At 44.2% G+C, this 17,750-nt stretch overlaps 1 protein-coding gene across 1 annotated transcript in view; it reads right to left on the bottom strand.

The window, feature by feature from the left end:
• The window catches only part of galnt17 (polypeptide N-acetylgalactosaminyltransferase 17), a 336,015-nt gene that overhangs the window by 35,775 nt on the left and 282,490 nt on the right, over positions 1 to 17,750 (bottom strand). Inside the window, exons 7-9 of the mRNA XM_080210644.1 lie at positions 12,921 to 13,106; positions 7,454 to 7,591; positions 5,505 to 5,600 (exon numbers count right to left, since the gene is read on the bottom strand). Coding sequence (XP_080066770.1) covers positions 5,505 to 5,600; positions 7,454 to 7,591; positions 12,921 to 13,106 — 420 coding nt within the window. The remainder of the gene's footprint in view (positions 1 to 5,504; positions 5,601 to 7,453; positions 7,592 to 12,920; positions 13,107 to 17,750) is intronic.

Raw genomic sequence — 17,750 nt, 5'->3', positions numbered from 1 at the left:
ACTGACTCCATCTACACTTGCTGCTGCCTCAGAGAAGCAGCCAGCATAATCAAGGACTCAACACACCCTGGACATACACACTTCTTTATTCTTCTGTCAGGAAAGGGATACGAAAGTCTCTTTTGACTTTTGTGGGTCAGAAGTCCTACAAAACTTTTGTAGGTCACATACCAACCAACTCAAGAACAGCTTCTTCCCTGCTGACTTCAAATTTTTAAATGGACCTACGATATACTGAGCTGATCTTCCTCTGCACACTAGCTACGACTGTTACACTATATTTTGCACTCTCTCCTTTCCTTCTCTCCTATGTATTCCATGAACAATATGTTTTGTCTGTATAGCGCACAAGAAACAATACTTTTCACTGTATCCTAATATATGTGATAATAATAAATCAAATCACATCAAAATCACTTGTTAAGAGTCAACCACATTGCTGGAGTCATATGTAGGCTAGACCGGATAAGTATGGCAGATTTCCTTCCCTAAAGAACATGAGTGAAACAGATGGGTTTTGACAACAATTGATGATAGTCGCCATTGTCACTGTTAATGAGACTAGCTTTACATTCCAAATTTTATGAATTGAATTAAAATTCCATCAGCTGCCGTATTGAATTTTGAAGCCATATCCCCAGAGCATTAGCCTAGTTATGTGCATTACTAGTCCCGTGACGTTCCCACTACTATCTCCTGTTGATTAAGGTACACAAAGGAAATAATGTCCAGTGCTGAGCTTGTTTGTTTTGTTGGACATTGCTTCATACAATAAATGTGGCTAAATTCTTCCATTTAGAAATGTGCAAGGACAGGAGTTCTGACCATCACTTCAAACCTCCCAGAACCTGTCTTATTTTTCTTCATTTTAATGTTGTCCGTGATCTTCTGGTACATTTATGCCTTTACGGGGACTCGTCACTGGTAAGCGTGAGGGAGATCAGTGCTACTGCAGGTGCAACTGGCTGATGAAGTTCCTCAAATGGACATGGCAACCATTTTGCGAGCCGGAGATGTCTGTCTGAGGCTTCTGTACCAGGACATGTTTGACAACTGCTCAGTAGTAGTTTAATACACCCATGCAAAGTACAGGAAGGAGCAGTTATTTAGCACTAAGGTAAGAAGCCCAAACAAAGGGATGGCCCAACATGATGGAAGAATGTGACTCAGTAAGCGATGCCAACCCCACCAACCATAACTACTCAGTGTTGCCAGAAGTTCAATGATCATGCAAGCTGAACCCCACGATAAATTGAGGGAACCACAGCTTGAACTAATTGTGGTAATAATTGCAAACATTTGTCACAGAATCAGTCACATTGCCTTCTCTGTGTTGAATATTATATACTAATGCCCTGTAACATATTTTTAAAATATTTTATTCCATTCTAGAAGTTACAAAGCCAATGTGCAGAGTTGACAGGGAAAGTCCTTCATTCACCTTTTTGCTCGCTTCAAAAAACAATTTAAATTGAATCTAATCATGATCTCCATAAAGAGACATACAGGTGAATGGTTCTCCCCAAAAAAATCCAAAGTGCTGAATTGGTGGGAAAAATGGTATAATTCACGACTGTTTTCTCAATGGGAGTTCACACTCGAATTTCCCACACTCTGCAATGCAGAGATCTCAATCGTGAACATCATTAAAAGCTTGGGGGGGGGGGAGGAGGACCCTCGCAGTACTGTCCCTCCCAACATTCCCACGGACCGATCACAGCCCCCACAAGCATTCCCAAGGTCAGCCCCGACCCACCCCCATCATGGAGCACCTCGATCTCCAGCGCCCCTACCCAGCAGTGAAAATCCACCCCTCTAACCCCTCTCCATCCTGGCAGACACCCTACCCCCAAGGGAGGCAGAAACCTCCTGGCAGAACAACCCCCCTGCCCGCTCCGATCTCTGGTCTCCCTGCAGCCCCGACTGATCCCCACGCAGAGTGGCAGCGGGACCCCTCACTCCCACTGATCGTCCTGCCCTCTAAGCCCTGCTCCTTTGCCCCACCCACAATAGGCCCTACCCCTTTGTCACTGCTCCATGCCTGATGCCTTGGGTAGTGCTGGAGGCACAGGCTGGTACTGCCAGGTGCCCATGCCCAGGGGGCATCACCCTCCCACTGCCCGACTCTTTGGGGGGCCCTGATTGCCCCTCTTCACTCCAGTGAGGTCTCCTGCTAGTTCCCCGAAAGTAGGGAGTTACTTTAAACCCCACCGGAGTGAAATTGTACTGGAGATGCTATTGAGCCTGGGAAATTCAGTCCTGGGCCCGGTAATCACATTTAAACAACACTAAAAATAGGTTAAAATTATTTACCTGGTCTTCCTGCTGGTTTCCTGCCTGTTTTCCAGTGGTGGGAGTGCATGCGTCAGGAACGCATGTGCAAATGCTGCAAATCAGCACATGCGTGTGTCTCCCGACCTGACCCACCAAAAAACTAGCGGGCTGGAATGGGACAATCGCCCCCACAAGATCCAAGGAAAGGCATCATACCCCATCTTGTACTGATGCTTGATTTTAGCCAAAAGGTCGAGAACTCCCTGAAATATATATAGTGTACCAAAATACCCTTCACAAGCTCCTTCTTCCCAGATTTCCCAATATGAAGGATAATAGGAAACAGCCTTCCCATTAGGGAAAATTTACTAATATCTAATGGGGTCTTACACTTTTTTTTCATAAAGGAGAAAATAGACCACAACCAAAGACAGGAATCTGCTACAGTTGGATGGACTCTGGTCTCATGTCCTTTAGAAGGGTAGGCACATGAACTCCTGGTGAAGTTCATTAAGAAATCAAGAAGTGAAAATGTAGAAAAGGGAATATGTGCTGCTAATTGATCACAAAACTTTATGAATTATGATATTCAATTCTAGGTGCTCAGATGTAATTCTGTCACTGCAATACACATTAGCCATTAAGTCATAACTTGTTCTGAAAATATACTGGCTACCGACCAGTTCATCTTATCATGCTATTTCCCTTCTTTTCCTGTCCTCCTAGGTGTGATACAGTGGCTGGCTGAATGACTGCAGCACAGGTGCCCCACACCTCCCCTCCAACCCTGCTCCAAGAACACCAACTGCCAAACCCATTCTTGTACCTCTAACTTATATGTAGCCTAAAGACAGTTTTCCAGGGGTAGCTTTGTCAGTAATACAGAAGAGATGGTGTCGTGCAAGCTGACATTGCCAACAGTATCTGGGATAGAACAATCATTGCTGCTGGAGAGATAGGAAGTAATTGTCCTTTAGCCGAGACCTCAGACTCAGATCTTAATGAGTTGAATATTTAAAAGAACAAGGATTGAATATTCATCTTGGAAGTGGGAGTTGGAAATCAGGAGATTTACCAAAGTTGCAATCCCACCTCCTGAACAGTAGTGTCAGTCATGCTATTTTCTTGGCAGTGTAGCAAGCATGAGATAGAGACAATGGCAAGCACAGATTAAAAAGACATTGGCCCAGTTTGGAGACAAATGTAAGGTTCTAAGCCCACGAAAACTTACTTCCCTCAACCCTATTACACCTATATCTCTCTCACCACATACTCCCCTCAGTTCCACACACCCCTATACCGACCTATGCATTGTTCACTATAAAAATAAGGAATGAGTTGTATAATAACATTGGGAAGCTCATACAAAGATTAGTTGGTTATATACTTCAAACTTCACCACAATGCTCTTTGCACCTCATAAATCACACTAAACAGACATTACTTGAATGTCCACTTATCAAATGCAATCACCTTAACAGCTCATTAATCTATCAAAATAACGAAGCTCACCTTCCCATTGACAGCATGTCAACAACCCTTGCTGAGCAGAATCTGTTAGTAACTTTGGAGTCAGCCAAATATTCATAATGGGATTCCACTGCACAACTTTATAATCAAAACTTTATAAACAAACTCTGCTGAGCTGAATCCATTAGTGGGGCTGGAACTCAGCCAAGCATTCATAAAAATATTCAATTGAATAACAGCATCATCAACACCATCCCCTGATCAAGATGAATGCATTAAAACCTTTGAAAATAGCCAGAAACTCAGCCAATCAGATGGCTGGGCTGAACTTCAAGGAAGAAAGTCAAAGGAGTAAAGACATTTCACAGCATTATATCTGGATTTTACTGCTGTACAATACAGAATAGCAGTTAGTCAATTGAATAATGTACTCTAATGTATCTGAAGATGTTTCCAGTTTCACAATATCGTGTACTCCCTTAACAGCTTGCCAAATATCAGAAGTGACTACTTGGCAAACATGTACTTAATGGTCATTTATCATTTCAAAACAAATCCTTATCATCACTCATTGTATTAAAATCATATGTAAGCTTATGATTAAGCATTTCATCATGACATGTGAAGCTGGCAGCATTTTTTGAACTTATCTTTCATACAGTTACTATTTCCAATCTATGATTCACAACACCTAATTTCCACTGTGTAACACATTGCTTTCCATAACTGGTCCCATTCCATAAAGATTGTGAAAGGCTTGAAATGACCACTTCTGCAATTGTGCCAAAAATATTAAGTCATCAGCATGTGGACTTGTGACTCTCCCTTTATCCCCCTCTGATGGAGGCATCAATAACAAGACAGGAATGCCAGAGTCAAATTCCAGTCGCCATTTTTAAAGTCTGTCTGATATGATTTGGCCTCGCATCAGGCCAGGAAAACCTGTGTGATTTCTTTCAGAGCATCAAATGTGAACATGGCCTTGAGAATATGCTGTCGGTGCTGTCTTAGTCACAGAAGTCACTGTCCATACCTGTAGTAACACGGTGGACATATGTACCACCACATGCAGTCAGTGCCATAGTTAACTGGGGAGATTCCCTTGTAAATGATAAAAATAGCAAAACTGCACCACAAAATCACCTCTGCTGGATGTGTAAATGGGGCTGGTCAGTATTCCTCAACCTAATTCCTCAACTTATCTAAGAACAAAGATGGTTTTTGCTAATACCAATCCTGAAAGTTACACTGGTTAAGGTTTTTTCAAAATGAAGAGTCATTCCAATAATACCGTGCTTGCTGTAGGGAGACCATTCAGGCTAATACAGAAGTTGGTCTATTAATGTCTAGTCAATTACATTGTTAAGGCTAAGAGAAACAGGTCTGGCTGTTAATAGCCTTTGAGCACATGAAAATAGGTGATAGTTGGGACACTGTGTTGAGTGGGAGAGGGGCCATTTGACTGAAGACAATCAATGATCTCAATAAACTAAGGTTCTGTGCTTTGGTTTTGGCTTTACCAGCTGGTTTGGACCTATTAATATGACCACTGACCAAGCTTCCTTTGAGCTCTGCTGCTGAAGGTGGCAAAATTATATTGCTTTGTTTTAATGACTAAATGACTACTATTGACCACTGTCAATTCTTGTCAATCCTTAACTATTTCACTAACATTGTATTCACTCAGCTTGCTGTGGAAGAAACACAAAGTAGAGCCATCTATTGGCAACATGAGCCTTGGTTCCATACAGTTAACCTACCTGAGGAGACATCCCGTGACATGGATACAAAATGGCTGTGTGGTTTTCTGGTGGACCCTGATCGAGGCAAAAATCTTTTGCCTTGTTGTTATGAACCTACATGGGGAACAAATTATTCCAGTGAGACAGAAAATAGGGAAAAAAAAATCAGCAAATAATAACTTAAATACAGCATGCACGGCAAGTCTTTGCCACAGAAATGTAAAGTTCTGGCATTTTGTAGTTCAAATGTTTGAGAACTGTCTAACCTGGTACTAGCAAAGCTAATTCGTAACGTATTGAGCTGATTCCATGCAACAATCATATACTCCCAGCATATCTTTGGCTTGGAGCCAGCAAATTGCTGGATTGGCCTATTGGAAAATCAGGCTAGCAGCTCAAATTTAAAGGAATAAGTTTAAGCTTAAGTTTATTTATTAGTGTCACGAGTAGGCTTACATTAACACTGCAATGAAGCTACTGTGAAAATCCCCGAGTCATCCCACTCCAGAGCTTGTTCAGGTACACTGAGGGAGATGGCAATCAGCACATCGTTTGGATTATGGGAGGAAACTGGATTACCTGGAGGAAATGCATGAGAAATGGGGAGAACGCGCAGACTCCAGGAATCAGACCGGGTCCCTGGCATTGTGAGGCAGCAGTACTAACAACTGTGCCACCATGCCACCCCCATAATTTCACTCCTAAGTGTCTACACAAGAGACCACATGGTTTCAGCTTTTACGACGATTCAAATAGGGTCTCAAATATTTTGCACTGATGTTGGGGAGAGGAGGAGAGGTGGACAGAGGCAGGATGCTTAAAGGAAACACTGGCAGTCAAAACTGAAGCTTAAAGGGCTTAAAATATACTGGAGTGCGGTTCGGTGGGTTCTGTCTGGTGAGGGTCGGGACGGGCAGTCGAGGCGACTGAAGGGCATATGGGAGGTGGCCAACAGTTGTGGGGGTCCCCTGGGATTTAGTGGGCAATGGGAATGTCCTGTGGGGCTGCAGGTGTGGAATGGGAAGTGTCCCCTGAGAGAAGTCAGGGAATCTTCTGGTATCTTGTAGGGAGGTGAGAGGAGTCCAGTGGAGAATTGTGTGTGTTTGTACAATAGCCACCCAGAAGGATAACTATTTAAATAGCACTTTCAGATGGTTCCTAGTGCAGGATAATTATCATCGGAGGCTTGCACTTTCTGCCATGCAATCCCCCTACCTGGGAGGGGGCGGTGGGGAGGATGCTCAGTACATCTTTGGTTTACCTCCCCAGTTACACTGCACCAGAGTTTGGAAGTTATGGCTCCGTGCAAAGCAATGGAGTCCAGAGTGACAGGATCCATAGTTTACAAATTCAATTGAGCAGAAAGACAGGAACTTCAGATGGAATGCATTCCTGCCAAGTTTCACCGACATGGGTTTTGACAGATGAATGTTGGCATATGTTCTGGTAGTTCCACTCTCTCCTCTTACATTTTGGAGTGGGGTGGAGTGGGGATGGTATCTGACAGGATCCTAGGCTCCCCAGAAACCTCACCACATATACCTCCTGCCTGATTATAAGTATGCCTTCAAGATACTGGCCATATGGGCTTATATGTGTGTCTAACCATGCCATGTCCAAACAGTTATCAGCCAGCGAGCAAGCGTCAGGAAAGTAGGTTAGAATTCAGATCTACAATCACGTGCTGCTGTATACTTCCACCTTGACAGATGGTCAAAGTAACCCTGCTGGGCCAGTGGCTCCTTCGATTGCTGCTAATATTTAAATCCTCCATCTGCAGGATTTGGGTGGGATCACAGCGAGGCCAGATAGCTGGAGGAAGCCCTACTCTGCCAGAATTTTTATGTATCATGATCTATTCAAGACTGATGAATGATGAAGGGATGAACACAAACAGAGGCACCTGTGCCCTCAAGAAAACCCTTTGATTTCACACAAAAATAAATCTCTTTTAATAAAGTTATTACCTCACCATAGGCCACAGTATTATTATATCTTCTCATCTCTGGATACACATTGTCCAGGTACCACTGGAAATTCTTGCACTTAAGATGCTTTCTCAATGCTACTCTTTCAGAAATATCACCAATATCAATCCCAGGATTCTGGAAAAGATGCATTAGAAATTACAGGTACTCGTTCTTCTTTTGCAAAATAGAAATAGCATTTGCAAGCGTGTATGCATCTATTCATAAACCTGCAGCATTCTGATCAGTGCATCTGCAGTAAAGCCTCTTACTTACCTTATGATAGGACATTATCAACAATGAGCAGTTTAAAAAATATATTGGAACACAAATTTCATATTTTATACTAGCCCATAGAATAAATATCAGACAAGATGTTTCTGCTCACGTTGATTTGGGAAAGTTCAATTGTCAAGTGTAGACTGCTACACGAGTATCATGGTGAATATATTTTTAAGATTGCCTTCAATTGGCATTTTATGTTGTTTTCAATTTATATTTTATGTTTTATTGAACATTACTACCATAAACTGCAACAAGCTGGAAATGTTGTATGGTGATTATAGTAGAGTGCTAGATATTAGAAGTGATACATTTGTAATTGTGCAGTCAGTGTTGAACAGTTGTTTAGAACAGATACAGTTATAATGCATGTTGTGCATCATAAAATGGTAATTATCTGCCATATTAATTCTGATGCAATGCACAGATCAGTGTTACCTTGCATAGGTCACTTGTATTATTCTGGATGTCTGCGACAGCGCCAGTTACCCGGGTTTGATTCCAGCCTTGGGTGACTGTCTATGTGGAGTCTGCACGTTCTCCCCGTGTCTGCATGGGTTTCTTCTGTGCTCCAGTTTCCTCCAACAGTCCAAAGGTGTGTTGGTTAGGTGGACTGGCCATGCTAAATTGCCTCTTTGTGTCCCAGGATGTGTAGGTTAGGGGGATTAGCAGGATAAATACATGGCGCTACAGGGATAGGGCCTGAGTAGGATCCTCTGTCCAAAAGTCAATGTAGCCGTGATGGTCTGAATCGCCTCCTTCTGCACTGTAGAGTTTCTATAATTCTATGACTTCACGTTTTTACGGATTAAACTGCATCTTGTCAGTCCAGCCTGGTTATGTTTTTCTGTAAGTCTCCCTTGTTCTTGCTGGAAGTTTGCTACTTTTAATCTACGCTGCTGGCTCCATCAACACCTCCCCCAACCTCCGCCCTCTGACTGGGACCCACTCGTTGGGTGATGCCATCAGGACTTTTGAAATGAGTGAGATGCCTCTGGATTTCAGGCATTTACAGCTTGCTCAAAGTATTCAAGCGAGGCCCAAGGCTCGGCTAAGATGCTTTGAAAGCACCTATTCATCGAGGCTGGTGTTCAATTAAATTGAGTTGACAAGAAAACGAGCTGACGAAAGTTAGGTCCTCACTTCAATTCACTGAGCAGAGCTGCATGCCAACAGCTGTGCCAGCAGGTGTGACTTGCACATTAGACTTCTTGGCACAGCTTTTGACATGGCTTCAACAAGGATACGAATTTCTACAGACTTGGGGCCTTGTACTGAGATGACAAGGATTGATTTATGTGGCGTATTCAAAAACGCCAAATGTTAGACAGGCAGGAGATACATTAATCTACCGTCAGACCACTATTACCACTGGGTATCAGTGAAGCCACTATGTTTTCAAAGGTTGTACTTAAAAGACTTTTGTGAAACATTTGTAACACTTCATGCATAAATTTAGTACAAAAATCGAAAGCTCTTTTTTGTTGGATAATCATGTTGCCTGACATGTGGCTGGTTTTTAATCATCGAGGTCTGATGTGGGGCACACATTGCAAATCATGTACTCGGACGGTGTGTCAATCTTCCAAGGTCTGCGGGGCGCACTGGAATTTTGAAAGGGGGGGGGAACTTAGAAATATAGAAGCTAGAAACAGGAGTAGGCCATTCGACCCTTTGATCCTGCTCTGCCATTCATTTTGATCATGACTGATAATCGAATACAATATCCTTATCCCCCCTTACCCCACATAGCCTCTGATCGCTGGTCTCCCTACCTCTGTCACTGATCCAGAATTGCAGCTGGACCCCTCGACCCCCACCTATCACCCCCAGAGGCCCCGCCACCCTCTGGCCTCGCCCTCTTGGCACTGCTCAATGCCCAGTGGGCAATGCCACTTTGCCCTTTGGGCAGTGCCAGGGGGCCAGGCTTGCATGGCCAGTATTGCGAATTTCAATTGGTCTGGTATGTGCGCTTTTTGAAGAGTTCCAATTTTCCATTACCTGCTGTGTCAAAAAGTGCTTCCTGATTTCGCCACTAGTCTATCGCTAATTTAAGATTAACGCTTCCTCTCCTTCCGAATACCCTAACCTGAGGATTAACTTACATGTCCACTCCCATTGAATGCTGTACCACTTTAAAGGGATTGATTAAATTAGTCCTCAGACGTCTAAACTTATGTGACTACATGCCATGTTAATGCAACTTGTCCTCATGACTATTTGAACTCCAGTAACATTGGATGGGATTTTCTGGCTTTTTCCATCATCAGGAGCTCCCAGTCCTGCTGAAGACGAGCCCCCATGGCAGATTCCCCGGTGGGGTGGCTGGCGAGCTACGCAAATGGCCATTCACTTTTCATGATTGGAAGACGCTGCCAGTGGCCAATGGCAAGCCATTTTCACTGCCAGAAAACCCAGCAGTGTGGTTAATTAGCATTCTAACACCTCCAAGAAAAATATATCATTTCTGACTGAAATAGGAGAGGGAAAAGGAAGGAACAATAGAATTAATGAAGGCATGGAAGGTAGCAGAAATGGTGGTGGATGATCGACTGAATACAGAGACTAATGGAGTGGTCAGTGAGGACAAAGGGAACACCATCATGGTCCTGGGAGGGAGAAGAAGGAATGAGAACTGAAGTGCATAAAATTTTACAGGCACAGTCAAAAGCCCCGTCACCAAAGTGGAGGAAAGGGTAAACCGCACTTGTGAATGAAAAGTCATTGACCTGAAATAGTAATTCTGTCCCCTGCCCTCCAGAAAGAGAGAGAGAGAGATCTGGATCTGCGGGTACAAGGGTGGGGAGGGGGGCACGTTCTAAGAGATAGTTGCTGTGTCCAATCTAACTGGATGTGAGTGATATTTTGCTGGGTCTAATTTAAATGATATTTGCCACGGCAAATTTAAGAGCTTTTTGCTGTAGTGATTTGAAAAGACATCTGCTGTATTGATTATGGGTGATATCTCCTGTGGCCAGTTTAAGTGACGTTTGCTGTTGTTAGTCTTTTTTTTTGTTGAAACATGCTGGAATATGATCTGGGGGTGGCGGGGAGGGGTGTTTGGTGCCAGTCCTGGTGCCAACAAACAGATAGTTTCTCTCTTCACAGAAGTTGCCAAACCTTTGAGTACTTTCAGCGTATCCTTTGTGAGGTTCAGTGCCTGGAACTGAATACCATAGCCCAGATAGGGTCTGATTACAGTTCTTTGGAACTGGAACATCGCTTCTGCCTCTTCCTATTCCAATCCCTTCCATTAGTCCTTTTGACTACATTTTGGACCTATGCACTAGCCGTTGGTGATTTCTGTACACGGAACTGTAATTCCCTCCATAGGTCTTGGTCTTTCACAATTGAAAACTGTTCACATTTGTCTTTCTCAGGTCCTGAGATTCTCAGAACCTCACCCATCCTGATACTGACCTTCATCTATCGTGCGTATGTTCCATGGCAACTTCCTGCTCCCAGCTACACAACTTACTATATGCCTTCTAATTTGCATACAATTCTCTATTCATTCATCCAGATCATTAATATTTATTGTGAAAAGCTGAGGCCCCTGTACAGATCCCTGGAGAACATCACTTCTCACATCCCCTACTCTTCTTAGTGGGATCTTGTTGTGCCCACTCAACGGAACTGCCTCATTTAATATTTCAGTTTATGAATATATTTGAAGGAAATCATTCATGGCAGCATGTCAAAATTTAATTAAAAACTGCCTGAAACTTTATAATGGGCACATCTTTGAAAAATTACGAGTGCGAATGACCTGCTGTTGGCAGTGAAACTCAACCGTCGCACTGTTCTTCACAGATAGGAATCATTCAGGATCAAAATTTTGATCATTTGCAGTGACTTTTCCCTTGTGATTTGTGGACTGAATCATTTGTGGACTGCAGCATTTCAAAACGCACTCAAAGTCAGCCAAAGATCTGAACTTAAGGTAACTCAGACTTGGGGCCCGATTTACCATTGTGTCGCGCCTGCTTTCAGGCACAAAAACATGGTAAAGTCGGGCGTGAGGCCATTAACATGATCCGCGGCCGCGGGGATGCCGACTTTACCGACACCCGGGAATGGCCATGATCCGATTCACACCCGAAACGGTTGCAATGGCGACTTAAGTGTATTTGCATGCATTTTAATTGAATTAATGAGCTGCCCGCCCAATTTTAATCAGCATTTCCCCCTTTACCACCGCGTTCGTGTGCCCAGATTCGGCGCAAAACAGACATGCTCGGCAAAAGTTTGTTTTGGGCGCTCCAGCTTCTGAAGAGGTAAGTTTAGTGCTTCCAACAGCTCCCTGACTCAGATCGGTGGTGGAATGGGGGAGGAGAGGTGGGTCAGATCATTCTCTGGTGAGGGGGTGGAGGGGGAGGCGGGCCAGGTGTATCCCTGGAGGATTGGGGGGAGGGAGAGGACAGATCGCTCACTGGTGAAGTGGGGGGAGGGGGGCAGGGGGAGGCCACGTTGTCGTCTGGTGGGGGAGGGGGGGGAAGGGGGAGCGGGTCCGATCATTCTCTGGTGGGGGTGGGGGAAGTTGGGCCTAATCATTCTCTGGAGTGGTGGGGGGGTGGAGGAGGAAGTGGGTCAGGTGTATTTCTGGTGGGAGGGATGGTAGGGAGAAGGGAGGCCAGATCGTTGTCTGGTGGTGAGGGGGAGGTGAGGGAAGCCCAATCATTCTCTGGAGGAGGGAGGCCAAATAGAACTCAAAGTGAGTGGGTGTGAGGGGGGCAGGGGAAGGGGAGGCATCTGCTACTCTACAGGCGATCAATGGGGGAAAAGGGAGCAGAGGGTCGCGATCGGTCTGGGTAATGGGAAAGGGTGGGTGGAAAAAGCAGACAGTTATGTTGTGGGGTTGGGGTGATGTCTGTGGGGGCCATCACTCTTGGGCCACTTTATCCGCTTCTTGTGGCCCGGGAGCGATGTGACAGTGGCGCGATTTTCATTTTTTTTCCTCATCGCGCATGCACAGTTCAGAGCTCCGATCATTTCAGGCACGCTAAGCCCGCCCACTGCACGATTCGGGCTCGCAAAATTTTTTTCAGGCTGAGTGCATATGGGGGCGCCGAAAGCAGATTTCCAAGTCAGGTCTGAATTGTGCCCAGGTTTAGAATGAAAATGATAAAATCAGGCCCTTAATGTTGTAACCATTCCTGCATCCGATTTTAAAGAGTCTACTTACATCCATGGGGATATTCCACGCAATATAAACATGGGATTTGTAATCATCCATCCATACTTCTGCCACCCGGAGTGAATTTCTTTTGGTGTAGAACCCAATATCATTGTTGTATGGTTTTTTCATGCGCTCTATGTGAGCCACCCTGGAGCAAGGGAGCACTTCCATACTTCCACCACACAGCCAGACCTAAAATAACAGATAAGGCAACAGGAGGTGAGTCAGAACTGCACAATCATTTCTTGCAGTTATGACAACAAATTCCTGCAAATTGTCAAACGTAAATTGGATCATTTCAAGCGTTGTAGATAAGCTCAGGAGACATCAAAATCACCCTGGTTACTAATGTCGAGACAATGAGGAAAATTTTGATACATCCAGCCATCCCCCACAGACAAGCAGTTAAAAAGAGGTGACACCATTTCCCAATTCCTTTGTGTTGACCTGCGATTTTACCACCGCCAGTTTCGGCAGTCGGTGAGGCATCCGCTGAACTCAGCTAGGAGCTTCCTGTATAAAATGCAAATCAGGGTCCCAGGGAGTTTGTCCAGCGCTGATGTTTTTATTGGGGCCTGAGTCAGGAAGTTATTGCTGCTTTCCCAACAAGTCCAAAACTAGACTGAAGAACGCAAGCCATGAGTGAAAAGATTTCCTTTATGGGGCAGCTGAAACAGGAAGTTTCTTGCAGGCCCTGCTAGGAAATTTGTGGTCTCTCCTGCCCCACACTTGGAAGCTAGTTGGTCGAAATGACTGCCTGGTCTTTGCCTACTTACCTGGAAAGGGCAGAATACTGAATGACATTTAAGTGAGGGCTAAGTGTTAAAATGATTGACATGACTGGATATTATTTGAGTGGCAGTTTTATGCCTCTGAGATACGATGAGAGAACACACCATGTGTGTGTGTGCAGGAGTTTTATTTGCAGGTTTACCTACTCACATGCAGGCAACAGATACAAAACACACATAATCCACACACGGAACAACTGAACAGCACAAACAGGAGACTGAGAACTGGGATAAATAGGAAGGTACACTAATTGAGCAGTGTCCTTCTAAGGATTTGAGTTGGGGCTTCAGTTATTCACTGCATTTGGGGATAGCATGGTGGCATAGTGGTTAGCACAGCTGCCTGATAGCACCAGGGACCCAGGTTGGATTCCTGGTTTGGGTCACTGTCTCTGTGGAGTTTGCATGTTCTCCCCGTGTCTACGTGGGCTTGCTCTCGTTTCCTCCCATAGTCTGAAAAATGTGCTGGTTGGGTGGACTGGCAATGCTAAATTCTCCCAAACAGATGTCGGGGTGTGGCGAATAGGGGATTTTTCACAGTAATTTCACTGCAATGTTAATGTAAGCCTACTTGTGACCAATAAATAAATTTTTCATTAAGACCTCAGATGATAGGGTGGCCCAATGGCTAGTATTGCTGCCTCACAGTGCCAGGGATCCCGGTTCAATTCTGGCATTGAGTGGCTGGCTGTGTGGAGTTTTCACATTCTTCCCATGTCTGGGTTTCCGCCAGATGCTGCAGTTCCCTCCCACAGTCCAAAGATGTGCAGGTTAGGTTGATTGGCCAAACTAAATTGCACATTAGTGTCCAAAGATATTTAGGTTAGTGAATTAGCCATGGTAAATGCATGGGGTTGCAGAGATGAGGTGGAGGAGAGGATCTCGGTGGGATCTAAGGGCTGAACAGCCTGTTTCTGCGCCGTAGGGATTCTACAGTTCTATAATAGAATCAAAAGCCACATATCTAAATTTACAAAGATAGGAAGACTGTATTGAGGAAGCAAGAAACTGCAAAGAGATATTAACAGATTGATACTTAAGTAAAAATAATGGCTCTTTTTAAAAAAAATCACAAGTCATTCCTTTGTTGATCTATTTGGTCATTCACTATCATAGTAAATACTGGATTTACAACTTCTTTACCACTCTGCTTTCCAACTGGAAAATAACTCTGCCACAATATATCCATAATTTCACCGCTGCTGGATCAACATTCTGGTGTCCCCTACCTAACTGCATCATTGTCTAAAGAACATAACAGTTCAAAGGCTGTCGCAGCTTTTCAGAACAACTAGGAATGGGCAATACACAAAATCTTGGGAAGTTACTTACATCCACTCCTCAAAACAGTCCTATAAAAAACGTCAATGGTGTGAATGATTTTTCATGTAATCTAGGAACAAAACTGATGCTTTCTCTGCAATTTGCCAAATAAAATGTTCCAACACTGGTTAAAGGCATGCTTTGACATTGCTGATGGTGACCAGATTTCTTGATGACTTCTAACCTTCTGGCAAATTTTCCAGCAACTGCACCACTTGCTCGCACTGACATTAGTCAGGTGTGATTACCGAAGCAAATGATTGCAACTGTAGAGACAAGCATCTCAGAAGGAAAATTAGTCATCCAGTGTAAGATGGAACAGAACAGAGAAAACTTTACCATCTTTGGTGACCTACACAGCAGTTGTTAAACAGCACAAACCAAACCATGGTTCTCCGCATTATGGTTCTTGGAAAGAATCTATTGCAGGCAGAGGATGTTGATTTGAGAAAGAGTTAAGGGAGCTTTCTACTGCACCCACTATACTGTTGCTGGGGTATTGGATGCTGTTACTGAATGCTCAATGTGGAAACACATTCAAATAGAGAAATGTCACCCAAATAAACATAAAAAGGACAATAAATAATAATATTGCATCACTCTTGCAGAATTAACATGAAGTTATTGCAGCTTGAAGTACATTACAATATTTATATAGAACCATTCAAATGATAAGGGCTACTTTCACAAAGAAGTGTAGTTACTGCTGTTTTTCAGGCAAATTATTGCCAACTTGAGTGCAACAAGAACTCTCACTCAGCAATGAGGTGAACATCCAGTTAATTTGTTAATCGTTGAGAGATGATTGTTGGCCAGGAGACTGGGAGGACTTTCACTTCTTCGATAAATTGCTAAGGGATCATCTATGGTCACCTGAATTTTAAGATAGAGCTCCAATGTAGTGTCACAGTGCATCAAATTCCACCTCCAAAAATGCAGCGCTCTACTGAACTGTCATCCTATAATGTGCTCTCAAATCTGAAGTGAAGCTGGAACCCACAATCTATTGACCCTTTGAAAAGAAATAAACTTCAGCAATCATCTAGGATTGTGATCAAGCATTTCCTAAGTCAGCTCCAATATATTTTACACCTAAGGAATGAGAGGGGGCAATCTCAGCACCTGAAGCGATGAATCAAAAGATGACTTAAAGGGGAAACCACTTTGATAGTAACAGATTTATAGCATTTGAAACTTATCTTCAAAATTACTGGACTGGATAAACACAACCTGTGGGACACAAAGGGATTAGTTCAATTTGCTATAGACCAGTGTAAATTATTGAATTGGATTATAGATTTACTCATCATAGCGGTCCAATCTTATCGTGTTTAATGAGATCAGAATACAGACATCACTGCCACAGCTTTGTGATGCCGATCACGCAAAACAATCACTTTTTCCCCTAGGAGTCACACGTGACATATCCATGATTCTGTGGTGAGATTAAAATGAACTCCTCATCCTGTTCTTAGTGATTTTTTCTTTGGTAGCCGGACATCTACCTTGGATTTCTTCATTAGGCCCTGACACTTTAATAAAATGATTGGCAAATAAGGAGTGGCATTCTCCCAAACAAAATTCTAATGTCGAATTCGCAACCTGTTGGTTTTTTCAGCGGGGGTTTCAAGAGAAATCTCCCATATTCTGTGCATTAGTATGAATATTAATAAAAAATCAGCGGATAGGACCTACTCCTGCTGGAGGGCTGGCAGCATGATGCTGAGCAGGTCACTGCACATGCACTGGTCTGTCAGCGCTGAGATTGGCACATGCACAGTAGCTGTACTCTGCTGGCCTCCTGATCGCTGGCCAGCACAACGATCCCACAGCACTGGCTCAGCGACCCACCCCACCTCCTAAACACTGGCCCGATCTCCCATTCCCACCCCCAACCCCATCGGCAGGCCAATCAACCACCCCCCTCGCATCCCGTGTCCAGCCCCAAGCCGACTGCAGAGTGGCAACGAGATTCCCCAGCCCAACGATCTCATCCCCAGAGGTGATGCCTCCTATAGACGCTGACCCAATTTGGCCCCGACCCCTGCCACTGCCCAATGCCTGGTGGGCAGCACCAAGATGCCCCATTGGGCAGTGCTAGGGGGCTGGGCTGGTTGTGCCAAGCTGACATTGCCCAGGGGAACACAACCATACTCCCAACTTCCAACAGGGTCAGGCCACCAACTCCCCACAAGTGGGGTGGGGGGAGACTCTAGCAGATCCAGAGACTTCAGACTTGGGTCTGCTAATTGCATTTAAATGACCATTTAAACAATTTATGGAACTCTGCACCAATTACTAGCACAGAGCTGATGGCGCTGGAAATCCGTGGCTGGAGACTCGGAGAAGCCATGGCGCCCAGTGAGCAGCCTGTTAAACAGCCTCCGCTTGAGTCTCCTGGCTGTGAAACTCACACACAAGGCATTTACTCCAGCAACAGACAATTAACATTTAATGCTAAGAATTCAATGTCACACAGCGGTTGGGGCAAACAGTTGGTTGTCTGATGTTGCATGTGGCTGTATGCCATTGTAATGTAAAGATGTTTGGCACAGCAAACGTTAACATGGGACTGGACAATAGCACCATCCACAGTATTATGCATAGATTCATATGGTAATAGACTGAGAGAACAGCCTACAGAGGATACTCTGGAAGCAGCCAACATTCATGGAAGTAGCACCATGCATGACAGCAGTAACCATGATCTGTAAATAGTTAA

Source organism: Carcharhinus amblyrhynchos, chromosome 23, assembly GCF_965287045.1.
Source record: "Carcharhinus amblyrhynchos chromosome 23, sCarAmb.v2.hapA, whole genome shotgun sequence".
Classification (NCBI taxonomy): Eukaryota; Metazoa; Chordata; class Chondrichthyes; order Carcharhiniformes; family Carcharhinidae; genus Carcharhinus; species Carcharhinus amblyrhynchos.
Note: the sequence above shows the minus strand (reverse complement) of the source record. Positions and strands in the feature narration are given on the sequence as shown.